The 13,642-nt window shown below is 51.0% G+C and overlaps 1 protein-coding gene across 1 annotated transcript in view; it reads left to right on the top strand.

Moving 5' to 3' along the window:
- Positions 1–13,642, top strand: part of CAMK2A (calcium/calmodulin dependent protein kinase II alpha) — a 75,551-nt gene that overhangs the window by 42,207 nt on the left and 19,702 nt on the right. The window contains exons 12-14 of the mRNA XM_049874067.1: positions 635–677; positions 4,074–4,114; positions 9,586–9,634. Coding sequence (XP_049730024.1) covers positions 635–677; positions 4,074–4,114; positions 9,586–9,634 — 133 coding nt within the window. The remainder of the gene's footprint in view (positions 1–634; positions 678–4,073; positions 4,115–9,585; positions 9,635–13,642) is intronic.

The raw sequence follows: 13,642 nt of genomic DNA, 5'->3' as shown, positions 1-13,642 counted from the left end.
GCAATCAGGGATTCTAAAAATCGTAGACTATTGACTCAGGGGTTGTCCAAATCAGGTCAGACTTGGACAGGGTTAGAACCTTGGAAGGCCTGACCACAGGGCCATAGCCCCTGCCCCTGACTGACAGAGAGGAGTTCTTCATGCTAAGAACCCTCCAGATTCTGAGCCCAGGGCCACACAGGGACAAAAGTGCTGGAGTGAGGTGCTGAGTGCCGGCAGAGGGCAGAGAGGTGGAGGGCTGGCACGCAAAGGGTTTACTGTCCTTACCCAGGCAGGAAACTTCCATGGCCTTTTGGAGCCCCCACTGGCAGGCGTCCTTGGAGTCCATCCACCAGCCTTGCCTGGGCCAGTGGGACCTATTAATATCTGTTCCTAGGAGCTGAGCCAGCTAAGGCCCGCTAGCCCCTGACTTCTTCATGGGTGGGGGGCTCTTGGCCCTAGCTGGAAGTATTTGGTTGGGGGCAGTCTCTGGGGTGTGTGTAGGGGAACAAATGGAGGATCAGGGGCAGAAGGCTTTGTCTCTGAAGGCAGCACCTGCCTCTCCTTCCCCACTGCCCCTCTCCTTTCTCTGTCTCTCCTCTGACCCCTCACCCCCCCCCTCTCCCCCATGTCCTCCTCCTCTTCTCTGTTCCAGGGAGCCATCCTCACCACCATGCTGGCCACCAGGAACTTTTCGGGTAGGTGGTGGGACCACAGAGTCCCCAACACACCCTGAACTGGTCTGCTGGGGGTAGTGCCCTATTGGATGTTTGGGTACCTTCAGGCCAGAGGGCCTGTTGACAGTGGGTGCTATAGAGGACCCTGTGGCTAGGGGTTTACCTCACCTGTCACATACCAGCACCCAGAAATGGGGAGAGGTCAAAAGTTGTCCCCCCCTTCACAGCAGGGCTGGAGTTCTCAGACTGGGCCAATCACAGGGGAAATCTTCCTGAATGTTGGGGTACAGGTCCGGATTGGACTGACCCAGGCCCAGGGAGTAACAATACCCCTCACCATTATTGGAGCACTATGCTAAACAGTTCTCACGCATCCCCTCAGGTGGCTTCCATGACAAGGAAGTGAGGGGGCTATTGCTATCCCTGTTTTCCGGATGAGGAAACTGAAGCTCAGGGAGCTGAGCTCTGCCTGACTTACCCCAGTTGCCACTGCTAGAGATAAGCAGAGCCCAGATTCAACACACATTTGACCAAACCCAGAGCAAGTGCCCTTAAGCAGGCTGGGTCACCAGGGAGTCCATCAGAGGAGCCTCCCAGGTTCTTGGCCAAAGCCAAGCTGGTTAAGGTGGGGAGTACCCAATTACCTGTGGCATGTGGCCCCAAAGACAGCAGGGGAAGGAATTAGCATCAGGGCTTAGCAAGAAACTCTGCTTGGCATGTCAGTGAGTGGTGGGGCAAGCGCCTGACAGAGGCTTCTCTCCAGAGCCCGGAAGGGCTGGCAGGGCAACTGAGCCAATATAGGAAAGCTCACCTGAGGGGCCCTTTGGCTGAGGCCTGGCCAGAGGAGTAGACTGCAGCAGGCGTGTGGCCAGCACCACAGCAAGGGCTCAGCTCTGAGAAGGGTACAGCCCTGGCTTTGCTGAGAAGGTCCACCTGCCCGGTTAACCAGGTAGGAAGAGATAGACCCAGAGGTGAGAAGGGCACTGGAACTCAGCCTTCAGCTTTCCCTACCACACTGGACTGCTTCCCACCCTCTCCCCACACAAGGATCCTGCAGTTCCTTTAACTGAAAGATGAGCTGCCTACACAGTCAGCGTCTTTTTTTAACAACTGAATCGCCTCTTGAGAACTCCAGCCCAGAGCTCACAAAATGGTGGCCTGTGGTCAGATCCAATCTCCCTAGATGTGCTCTATGGGGCCATTGATGATTTTAAAAATTTTGGAATTGGCTCTCAGCACTTAAAAATCAAGAGATTTCAGATAAGACACAAAATTTCTGGCTTCTCTTGAAAATCAGAGTACCTGGCATGACTGGACCTGCAATGCTGCCAGCAGCTTGGGCTGGGGTTGAGCGGGTGTCCTCCTGCAGGGGGCGCACTTCTGCTCTCCACAGCCACAGCTGCCCATCTACTTGACCCTGACGCTGTGTAAGCTGCCTGTGATTTTTGCGTATCTCATAGATATGAGAGGAAAGGGCGTATTTCTTGTACCAGATTCTATCAAAAGTAGGAAAATGAAAGACAGCCTGAGAGAGCTGTGTGTTTTAAGATAAAGGGGAGAGAATACATATTTGAGGAAATAAGGTTCTTGCCGTTGGCTAGCCCTCTTACTGTCATTTCCATTATCTGCCTGGCCACTGTAAGTATTTGAGTTTGAGATCCCATTCTAGTCCACCTCCCTTCCCAGCCCTCTGAATTTCCCATTTTACAGATGAAGAAATTGAGTCCCAAAGATGGAAGTAACTAATTTACTGACAGAGCCAGGGCCTGAACAGGCTTTCCCCTCCAGCCTCTGCTTTGGCTGAGGTCTTCAACTCAAGGGCAGGGTCCTGGGAAGCCTCTCTGCCTCTATCTTTCAAGAAGAACCAAGGTCCTGAGGTTAGCCTCAAAATACAAGAAGAGCCCTGGGCTCCAGTCCTGACCTGAGGTCAACTCACTGCTTCACCTGTTCCCTCTTTGGACCTCAATTTCCTTATCTGAAAAATGGGCCTGCTGAGTGTTGCTCATCGTAACGATGCTCTAAGGAGACATGTGCTGGTGAAAGGACTTCATCAGCTGTGGCATGTGGGAGGGACTGCTCTGAGGTCAGCTCACCTCTTGTATTTTCATTTTAAGGCTCCAAAAGATGTGGGTGAGTGGTGGTGGACGAGGTGGAAAGGTTAGTCTGGACAAGTTAGGGGTCCCTGGCTCCACCGGGCAGCTCAGAAGTGGGAGCTTTCATAGACAGGATGAGGACACATAGAGAAAGCAAACCTAGAGTTAGAAGTGGGGCCAGTGGGCTGGAGGGAGCTTGAGGAAAGTGAGAGAGAGGCTTGGGAATGTGAAGGATCAGAAGGGGACCCCCACACCCTTGCTTTGCAAGAAGGAAACTTTGGAATGGAGCCTGGAAGGGGTCATAGGTGGAATGTGAGGGATGACCGGCAAGGGCCCCTGGGGTGTTGATGTCTGCACACCTACCCCTGGCCCCCCGCCCCCCGCCCCCCCCCCACCATTTCATCCTCTCCAGGCCACCAGGAAAAAAAAATTATAATGGCTACTGTTTACCGAGTATCTACTGTGCAGGGGTCAAGTGCTGTGCTAAGCGCTTTATATATACCCAGCCTTGTTTAACTCAAGGCATTTGCTTAAGGCCTAAAGCAGCTGGATGCCAGGCTGGGTAGGGCTGGGCATTCCGTGCCATTTCCTGGCTGGTGGCCTCTCCGAGAACTCTGGCTAGAAGACAAGGAGGGAGGGAAAGGGAAATGACAGAGGCCGAGGCCTCCCTGAGAGCTATAGTCCCGCTTTACCGGCCACCAGGAAGACAGCCAGCCCCAGCGTGGAGCTCGGGAGCCTGCAACTGCTGCCCAGGAGAAAGGCTGGGGGTGGGTGCTCTGGCAGGGGTAGGCCCCAGAGGGGGGCATCTGCTTCTTGTCACCAGCAAAACTCGGCCTGCAGCTGTCCAGAGTGAGTAGGCAGGGCTGACATATGACCCCGCAGCAGCATGGGGCTAAAATTAGAGAAGGCTGGGGCGGGAGGAGCATCCAGCCCCGGGCCAGGCAGCCAGGCCTCTGGTTGGCCACCACTAGCATGGGTGGTGACCGGGATCCAGAGGGAATCCCCAGGCTGAGGCAGCACCCCCACCGCCCAGGACGTGCTGGACACCTCCCTTGACCCATGGGGCCAGAGGGCCACGCTCACGGTTGCTGAGAATCTGGGGAGCCCAGGCCCACCCCGTGGCCACTGGCTGCCCTGGGCCGCTGAGGAGGGAAGAGGAGGAGGAAGAGAAGGAGGAGAAGGAGGTCTCCCTCAGCGTTGCTGACGCGGCTCTGTTCCTCACACTGCCTGCCCGCTGGCCGCCCGTGGATGCTGCTGTTTCTCACCCTGTGGGCCCTGGTGCCCTGCCTGGTGTTGTTAACCCTCTACTTTCTCTCCTCCACAGGAGGGAAGAGTGGAGGAAACAAGAAGAACGATGGTGTGAAGGTAAGCTCCCTGGGAGCTCTCAGGGCCTGCCTCCAGCAGCGTTTCCACCAACAGGGACTGGCTGTCAGGGCGGTGCAACCAGGCCCTGCTAATGATGTTCTGGGTAGACGTGACACACCTGTGGCCAGGCCGTCACCAGACCCAGACACCTGAACTTTGAGTGCCTGCCCTCTTACCATGAGAGCTGGGACTTGGTGGGGCAGGTGGGGGAGGGGGGCTGAAGGAGAGTGGGCGGGGCAGGTGGGCTGGGGTTAGAGAGGGTGCAAGGGAAGGGGCAGGTCCCAAGGTTCTTTGGGGTTGGAGACCTGGTGAGTGAGAGAGTGCAAGAGGGGACAAAGATGGTGCTGAGGGATGGCCTCTTCTGCCCAGAATGGGCCCCTGACCTTATGCCCACCCTGGCCCAGACCACAAAGCCCATGGAGGACAGACAGCCATTCCTCTCAGCTCAGGGACCTAGAGGTTTGCCCATCTCAAAGGCCTGCCAGTTCAGTGCCAAAAAACCCTCCTCCCTCCACCTGCCAAGCCCTAGGGGCTGGGGGAGACCCAGGCCTGCCCTCTGTCCCCACCCCAATGCCCGATGCCCGAGCTACTTCCCTCCACTCTTGCTGAGCCCTCCTTCCTGCCTCATCTGTCTTCTCCCTCTACTCTCAGGGGCCTGGCCCCCCGCTCTCTGCAGCTCCCCACCCTCCCTTGCCACTGGATCACCTTGTGGGTTCTCTTCTCTTGAGACCCTACCTTTTTCTGGGCTCAGACCCCTGCCTGGCCAGGGTCCTAGGGCTGGGCTGTGCCTGGGACCCTGGGAGGTGTGGGAAGCTCCCCAAACACAGCTACCCAGGTGTGCTGGTGGCTTCATCCCTGGTAGCATTTATAGTCTCAGGCTGCTGGCTTCGCTCAGTTGGGGGGCAAGTGGGAGGGGTTCTGAGCTGGATGTCAGAGGCCATAATGGGGGCTCCCCACTGCCCTGAGCTGTCTCTCCGTTTGAGTTTTCCCATAGGTACAATAGGCAGGAGTAGGAGGGGTATGGACTCGATAATTTCCAAGGTTTTGGCTTTAAAAGCAGACAAACAAAAAGAGCAACGAAAGCCCTGTCTAGTCATTCTCCCTTCTCATCTTGGGTCTTTGAGGGATACGTACTTATTTGGTTATTAGCCTAAGTGGCATTCAAACTGAAAGCGAGCCCAAAGACTCTGAGGAGATGCCTCCTTTAGCACATGGGGGTGCATGGGATGAGAAAGGGGCAGGCTGAGGGGATAAGAGTCTGGACTTCTCATGCCCACATCAGCCAGAACAGGTCTGTATAATGGTCATCGTGGTGGTTAAGAGAGCCTGGGTGGGCTGAGCAGTGGCGAGACCTTGGGCGGTTACTGAAATTCCCTGAGCCTGCGTCTCCTCATTCGTGCAGTGAAGTTAAAAGGGTTCCCAGCTCATAGAGCTGTCTGGAGATTAACAAAGACACTGTGTATACTGAAGGCTTAGCAGAGTGCTGGCGTGTGATACATGCTCATTCGATGCCCATCAATATTATTATCTTTTATCTGTTTTTGTGTATCAGACTTTTGGGTAAGATTTCTCTTGAAAACAAAGTTTGCTCAAGAAAACATTTGGAAAGCCAACCCAGTTTACAAAGTTAACATGCACCCACACCAAACCCTGGAATGGAATCCTGAATTGAGTCCTGGCTTACCTGCTGTTTTGGATTACCTATGAATCACCCTCTTGCACCCCCACTTTGGAAGGGTAATGCTAGGATGGCTGTACAGCACTCTGTGAGTTTTGAGCAGCTGGGGCTCTCTGCTCCCTGGTGTGCAGATGCAGAGCTGAGCTCCTTAGGGAAAGCCGTCTCCCTGACCCTGATTTGGGAGTGTCAGGGCATAGACCACAGGCATTGAGGGGCTATGGTCCAAGTCAGTGGAGGAGAAAGGGGTAGAGGAAGAGGCTGTTCTAGTCTGCTGGCCCTTGGATATGGGGCCTGGCAAAGCTGATAGAAGAACCACTGGGGGTGAGGTCAGGAGCCTCCCTCAGGTGGGTCTTGGGACAAAGCTCTAGTCTGGTTTCTCTTGTGGCAAGGACAGGAGGTGTCAGAGAGAAGGGGTCTCATGGCATGGTGAGACTGGGCTGGCCTGCAGGCTCTCAGATGGGCCTCGCTGAGTAAAGTGCCATGGCTTCCTGTAGCCAGGACAGATGGAGTGACTTCTCAGGGTGAACTGGGGTGCAAAGGAGGAGAAACGCAAAGGGTGTTCCAAGCCAGTTCGTCTCTTTGGCTCAGACTGCTTCCCTTCCTTGCATGGAAGAGAGAGGAAGTCCAGCTGGAAGACGGGGACATTGCCCAGGATTCAGAGAGCCCAGCCTGCAATACGTGCTCCCCTGAAGGAGCAGGTTGAGCAGCTGGGTGTGGGGTCCAGTCGGCATTCACCACCAGTGGGAAGGAAAGCTGCAGGTCTGAGCGTGGGTACCAACACTCCCTCCCTCCAAGACCTGGGATCGGTCCCATCACCTGTGGGAGGGGAGAGTGGAAGTTTCTGCGGGACCTGGTGGAGTCCTGGCATATACTTCTCTAACTGATAGAAATTCAGCCAAAGGCGAGAAAATGCACGTTCTTTCTGCGACTTGGTCCTAGAGACAAACCAGCAATTTCACCTGGGGTTTAGCTGAAAAATTGTGATTGGTTCCGACACTGCAGGAAAACTGGTCCAGTTGGAATTATGAAGATGTGACAGAATATTGTACTTCATGGACTTTTAAGGGCTTTTCAAGGCTAATTTTGACCTTACTCTGTTTCTACCATCCTTGCTAACTTTAGAACCACGCATTCGTGTAGTTCTGAGACGTGACTCTGCGTTCTGTGAAAGCCCCTCGTGAACTAAACTCTGAAGTGGCCAGTGTGAGATTCTTAATATCATCATCATTTGTGATTCAGGGAAATTGAGTCTTCTCATCACCAAGAAGCAATTCCCTCCGCCACCCCTAAAAAAAAAACCAAACCCATTGCCAACGAGTCAACTCAGATCCCTAGGCCCCTACTTTTATGAGGAGGGCATGACTCCTCCCACCCTTTAACCCCACTCACTGCCCCTGTTGGTGTCCCATCCGTGCCGTCGTGACCTCTCACCCATGTCCCATCCTGTCACTGTGCGTCTGAATCTGATGCAGTCTCTGCTCTGTGTTTCCTTCTCGTGTCCCGCCTGGAACTTCCTGGCCCCCGTGCAGCTCCTCAAGTTTCTGCTGACAGCCCAGCTGTGTGGGCTGTCCCCTTACCCAGAAACACTGTACCTGGCTGGACTCCAGCCAGGGAGTGAGGCTGACACTGTGGGAGAGGAGAGGAGAGGTACCGTGTAGCAGAGAGAGAGGCCTTCTGGCCTCTCAGATGTGAGTGCATCCAGGGTAGGGTCAATTTTTTGGAGAGGGGCAAGGCTACAGGTGCCCGGAGACTGGACAAAGGAATGAGTCCTGTACTCAGGTCCTGGGTTCCAGGCTCAGCTCTGCTAGTGGATTACAGAGAGACCTTGGACAGGTCACTTCCCCTCTCTGGGCCTCAGTCTCTCCGGTGTGCAGTGGAAGGGTCAGCCTCGACTTGCAATCTTCTATGAATGTGAGTCTTTAAGGCTCCTAGCTCAGACAGCTAAGAGAAGGAAAAGATAGTCTACATTTGTCCTCTTTCTGCTTCTCTTGGTTCAACAGACAATACATGGGAAGCTACAAATGCCCAAAGGTAGAGCAGACCAAATGGCAGGGCCAAAAGACCCAAATGCTAGGCTCAGCTTCACTTCTATGCTTGGTTTCTCTACCAGCATAAAGGAAAGTCAGCATATAGGCCAGTCACTGGAAAGCTATGAATGCAAGCAGGATTTCAAAGTCCACTTAAAAGACTGGCCCTGCTTTGGAATCACCTGGCATTGCTTATAATGGAGATGCCCCAGCCCCACCCCATGGAGGGGGTCTGGTTCTGTATATTTTTGACAAGTTTCCAAAGTGACTGTTATTCTAAATCAGGAGTGGGGTCCTCTCAGTAAAGATGTTGGGGGCAGCCTAGGAGGAACCGTTGGGCCTCATTTCCTGATCTGAGAGCCCTTTTGTCCTCCAAGAGCACTGGATTCTGGTGGCCTTAGGCAACTGGCATCCAAGATGTCCAAGATTCGTTCTCCCCATCAGAGCTTGGCATAGTGGGCGGCTTTGGTCCAAGGGAGACTTGGCCTGGAGCGTGTTCTTTAAATTGGTGAGAGCTAGTTAGGTGTCGATGAAGCCCTTGAACTTCAGGCTGAGAGAGGACCAGCCCTGCCAGGTCAGCTGTGGCTGGTGGCCCTGACTCCTTGCCCCAAAGCCAAGCTGGCAAAGGACCACAGAGGATGACCCTGAGGCCCATCCTCCTTCCAAACCTTCCTTGTTGTTCCGCTGCTCCCTGCCGTTTTCACGCTGTGTCTCTTCCTGTCCCATCTCTTCTCCTTGTTTTTCCAGAAAAGAAAGTCCAGTTCCAGCGTTCAGTTAATGGTGAGTGTCTGCCGTCTCCTAAATGCCGGTAAATGCTGGGCCTCAAACACTTGCTCCTGCCTCGCTCCTGCAGGCTGCACTGGGAACTTGGGGCGGGGAGAGGGTGCTCAGGGTGTGCCTGGTATGTGTGTGTTGTGTGACAATATGTGTGTGTGTGTGTTGTTTGCGTGTTTTTGTTAACACCTCCAACTTCATGGCCCTGACCAGCAGCCTGACAGTAGAACTGAGAGCTCTCTCTTGTATGAAGGTGGATTTGAACCCAATCCCATGTCCAGCCCTTGGCTTCTCGCTTCACCTTCCCCTCTGCTCTAAATTCATCTCAGGGCTTGGTTTTTGCAGTTGTGGCGAAGGGTGTGGCTTGGTTTGACAAAATGGTGGGCACCGTGGAGGCCCTTCTTGAGTTTCTACACAGCTGCCCAGGGCCTGCCGGGGGCAAAGGAGCCACCAGCCCCTGCTCTGTCTAGGGGTTCCAGTGGTGGCATGGTGGCCCACATCCCTCTTCTTCTGATTCCATTGCTTTCTCACTCTGTTGTGTGGTTTTTCTCTCATCTGAAAAGCCCACCCTCTCTCACACTGGCCCTCCCTCTCTCTCTCTCTCTCTTCCTCTCCTGCCAGCGTGTACATTCTTTCCCCCATTCTATGACCACCATGGTATCTCTCTGCTCCTCCACATACCAACTGCCCTTTGCTCCCTCGAGCAGACAGGACCCGGATACCCCATCCCACCCCTTCCAGAAAGGCCAGGGTTCTCCTTGCATCCATCCCTTCATCCCTACCCCCACCACCAGCCACCTGCTTAGCTGGGCCCTCCTGCTCCTTAGGCTTGAAAGTCTGGCAGGGTTTTCAGCTCAGCATTTGGATGACAGACCACAGGAGGCTCACAGGGATCGGGCTGCATCATCAGGCAGCTGCGGCAGCCCCCAACTGGCTGCACCTCTCCCTACTTCCCAGGTGTGCCTCACCACCTCCTATGTTCTCTTTGGCAGGAATCTTCGGAGAGCACCAACACCACCATTGAGGATGAAGACACCAAAGGTAGGGAGGGGCCTTGGCTTTGGTGTCTGGGCCCCTGGGCTTCCTGGAACTAGCTGGGCCAACACCTTCACTGACAGCTTCTGGCCTGAAAGGGCCCCAATGCTAATCTCGTTTCCTGCTCTCTGCAAGGAGCCCCAGCTTTGCCTCTTTACAGATGGATAGTTTGCAGGGTATTGCTTCCCCATGTGGGATATTTGGATCGCTGGTGGTATTTTACAGGTTCTGTGTTTATTTTGATACACAGTAGAAACAAATTTAACTTAATATATCCAAGTCATAAATTTATGGTAGTGGTATAAAATTTCTTTCTGAAAAAAGTGTAAGTTTGTTTTTTTAAGTAAGTTGATTAAAACACACACACACACATGCGTACACACACACACACACACACACAACCCAATAATCGTTGTAAAGAATGGGATAGCAAAATTTAGAAAGTTCAATTGACTGGAGTATGGGAAACACTGTTTAAAGTCAACCAGAAATGCAATGGCTATTGTAGCTGGAGGTTAACAGCACTTAAAAGCTCTCAGATGGACAAGGGAGTAAACTCCTGGATAACTGACCAGATAAAAAAGTAAGGGGGTAAATGATAACAATAACAGTAGTAGTGATGGCTGCCATTTGTGGAGCATGTGCTTTGTACCAGATACTGTGCCAAGCACTCTATATATGTTCAGTTAATTTTTCCAGCAACCTGATGAGGTAGGCACTGTTACTAACCCCATTCTATAGCCCAGGAAAAAGAGCTTATAGAGGTTGAGTAAATTCACCCAAGGTCCTGTGGCTCAGGAGAATGGAGTCAGGATTTGAACCTGGTTCCAGAGCCTGGCTCATAACCCCCACTCTGGGGTCCTCAGGTGTAGAACGTGCACTTGGAGCATAGAGGAGGGAGAAGGAGTGCTGGATTCTCCTCAGATGGGTTAGCAAGGCCTTGTTGGTTTTGCCACACCCAGCCCTCCTCACTCTCCAAGGGCAGGGATGGGCAAACGTGGGGTCTCACATTTGGGTGTGCCAGAGACTCCTTGTTTGAAATATAGAAAAAGGGTGTCTACCTGGACCCCCCGGGAGCTCAGCTATACCAGTTTAGACATTTTTCAGGAGTTTAGATATTTTACCTCGAAAGGATCACAATGATTGGAAACAGAACATTTTATCATGTAATAAGTATTTTGGCACAATTGCAATCCAGGCTTTAAAGCCATTTGACATTCCCAAAACCATGACTGCCTCCTGACTCTGCCAAAATATACTGGAAGATTGGCCTCACCCTGTGCCTGCCCCTTGTTTGGGTCAGTCTAACCTCTCTAGCTACTCCCATTTGGGGACAGGGGCCACTTCATTACCATAGCTTGGCACTAAGCAAATCACTCTATGATGGCACTAGGGACAACATTTAAAAATACATTATCCTATTGAGACTGAAATCTATTGCCAAAGATCTAATTTTACTTGGATCCACAATCAATGCCCATGGAAGCAGTAGTCAGGAAATCAAACGCTGTATTGCATTGGGCAAATCTGCTGCAAAAGACCTCTTTCAAGTGTTGAAAAGCAAAGAGGTCACCTTCAAGACTAAGGTGCGCCTGACCCGTGCCATGATATTTTCAGTTGCCTCATACGCATGCGAAAGCTGGACAATGAACAAGGAAGACTGAAGAAGAATTGAATATACCATAGACTACCAGAAAAACGAACAAATCTGTCTTGGAAGAAATACAGCCAGAATGCTCCTTGGAAGCGAGAACGGCGAGGCTTCATCTCATGTACTTTGGACATGTTATCAGGAAAGATCAGTCCCTGGAGAAGGACTTCATGCTTGGTAAAGTAGAAGGTTAGTTAAAAAGGGGAAGACGAAGACCCTCAGTGAGAAGGGTTGACACCATGGTTGCAAAACTGGCTTAAAACATAACAATGATTGTGAGGATGGCACAGGACCAGGCAGTGTTTTGTTCTGTTGTACATAGGTTCACTATGAATTGGAACCAACTCAATTGCCATGCAACAACAACAACACTGAGGCTGGGAGAACCCCCAAATCTAATGCCCAGAAATAATCTTTAAACCTTGAGCAAAAACTATCCCATGAAGCCATTGTTAAACTTAACAACCAAACCCGTTGCCGTCAAGGTGATTCTGACTCATAGCGACCCTATAGGACAGAGTAGAACTGCCCTATAGGGTTTCTAAGCAGCTGCTTGTAGATTCGAACTGCTGAGCTTTGGGTTAGCAGCTAAGCTTTTAACACTGTGCCACCAGAGCCCCAAACTAAATAACAGTTTAGCCCAATTAATAAAGAATTTTGCCTTGGGCATAGTGTTTTTATAAAGAATTATCTATGTGAGTTTAGAACATGCTCAGCATTTCTCAAGCTGAAAGATCTGAATTAAAAATCCAAGTCTAGAGTTGCAATATTGAAGGATTCTACAGGGGAAGTATTAAACAATGAAGGAAGCATCAAAAGAAGATGGGAGGGATACACAGAGTCACTGTACCAAAAGGAATTGGTCAACGTTCAACCATTTTAGGAGGTAGTGTCTTAGTTATCTAGTGCTGCTACAGCAGAAATACCACAAGTGGATGGCATCAACAAACAGAAGTTTATTCTCTCACAGTCTAGTAGGCTAGAAGTCCAAATTCAGGGCATTAGCTCCAGCGGAAGGCTTTCTCTCTCTGTCGGCTCTGGAGGAAGGTCCTTGCCATCAATCTTCCCCTGGAAGATGGAACTTCTCAGTGCAGGGACCCTGGGCCCAAATGACGTGCCATTCTCATGGTTCTTGTTTTTTGGTGGTATGCGGTCCCCTTGTCTCTCTGCTCACTTCTCTCTTTTATATCTCAAAAGAGATAGGTTTAAGACACAATCTTATCTTGTAGATTGAGTTCTGCCTCATTAACATCATAGACATAGGATTTACAACCCATAGGAAAATCACATCAGGTGACAAAGTGATGGACAATCACACAGTACTGGGAATCATGGCCTAGCCAAATTGATACCCGAATTTGATACCATGACAGGTAGCATATGATCAAGAACTGATGGTACTGAAGGAAGAGGTCTAAGCTGCACTGAAGGCATTGGTGAAAAACAAGGCTCCAAGAATTGACAGAACACCAGTGGAGATGTTTCAACAAAGAGATGCTATGCTGGAAGCTCTCACTTGTCTACGCCAAGAAATTTGGAAGCCAGCTACCTGGCCAACCAACTGGAAGAGATCCATATTTGTACTCATTCTACAGAAAGGTGATCCAACAGAATGCGGAAATTATTGAGCAAGATCGTTAATATCACACACAAGTAAAATTTTGCTGAAGATCACTCAGAAGCAGTTGCAGCAGTACATTGACATTAAATTCAAGCCGAAATTAGAAGATGACACGGAGCAAGGGATATCATTGCTGATGTCAGATGGATCCTGGCTGAATGCAGAAAATACCAGAAAGATGTTTACCTGTGTTTTATGGACTATGCAAACGCATTAGGCTGTGTGGATCGTAACAAATTATGGATAACATTGCGAAGAATGGGAATTGCAGGACACTTAACTGTGCTCATGAGGAACCTGTATACAGACCAAGAGGCAGTCATCCCAACAGAACAAGGGAATACCGCGTAGTTTAAAGTCAGGAGAGGTGTGCGTCAGGGTTGTATCCTTTCATTATAGTTATTCAACCTGTAGGCTGAGGAAATAATCTGAGAAGCTCGGCTGTATGAAGTATGCAGCTCCAGGTTTGGAGGAAGACTCTTTAACAACCTGCTATATGCAGATGACACAGCCTTGCTTGCTGAAAGTGAAGAGGACTTGAAACCTTACTGATGAAGATTAAGACTACAGCCTTCAGTGTGGATTACACCTCAACATAAAGAAAACAAAAACCCTCACAACTGAACCAATAAGCAACACTATGATAAGTAGAGAAAAGATTGAAGTTGTCAAGGATTTCGTTTTACCTGGCTCCACAATCAACACCCATGGAAGCAGCAGTCAAAAAATCAAACCTTGCATT

The sequence above is a fragment of the Elephas maximus genome, chromosome 2, assembly GCF_024166365.1.
Source record: "Elephas maximus indicus isolate mEleMax1 chromosome 2, mEleMax1 primary haplotype, whole genome shotgun sequence".
Taxonomy (NCBI): Eukaryota; Metazoa; Chordata; class Mammalia; order Proboscidea; family Elephantidae; genus Elephas; species Elephas maximus.
The sequence above is the reverse complement of the archived record's forward strand: the minus strand, read 5'-3'. Positions and strand labels throughout refer to the sequence as shown.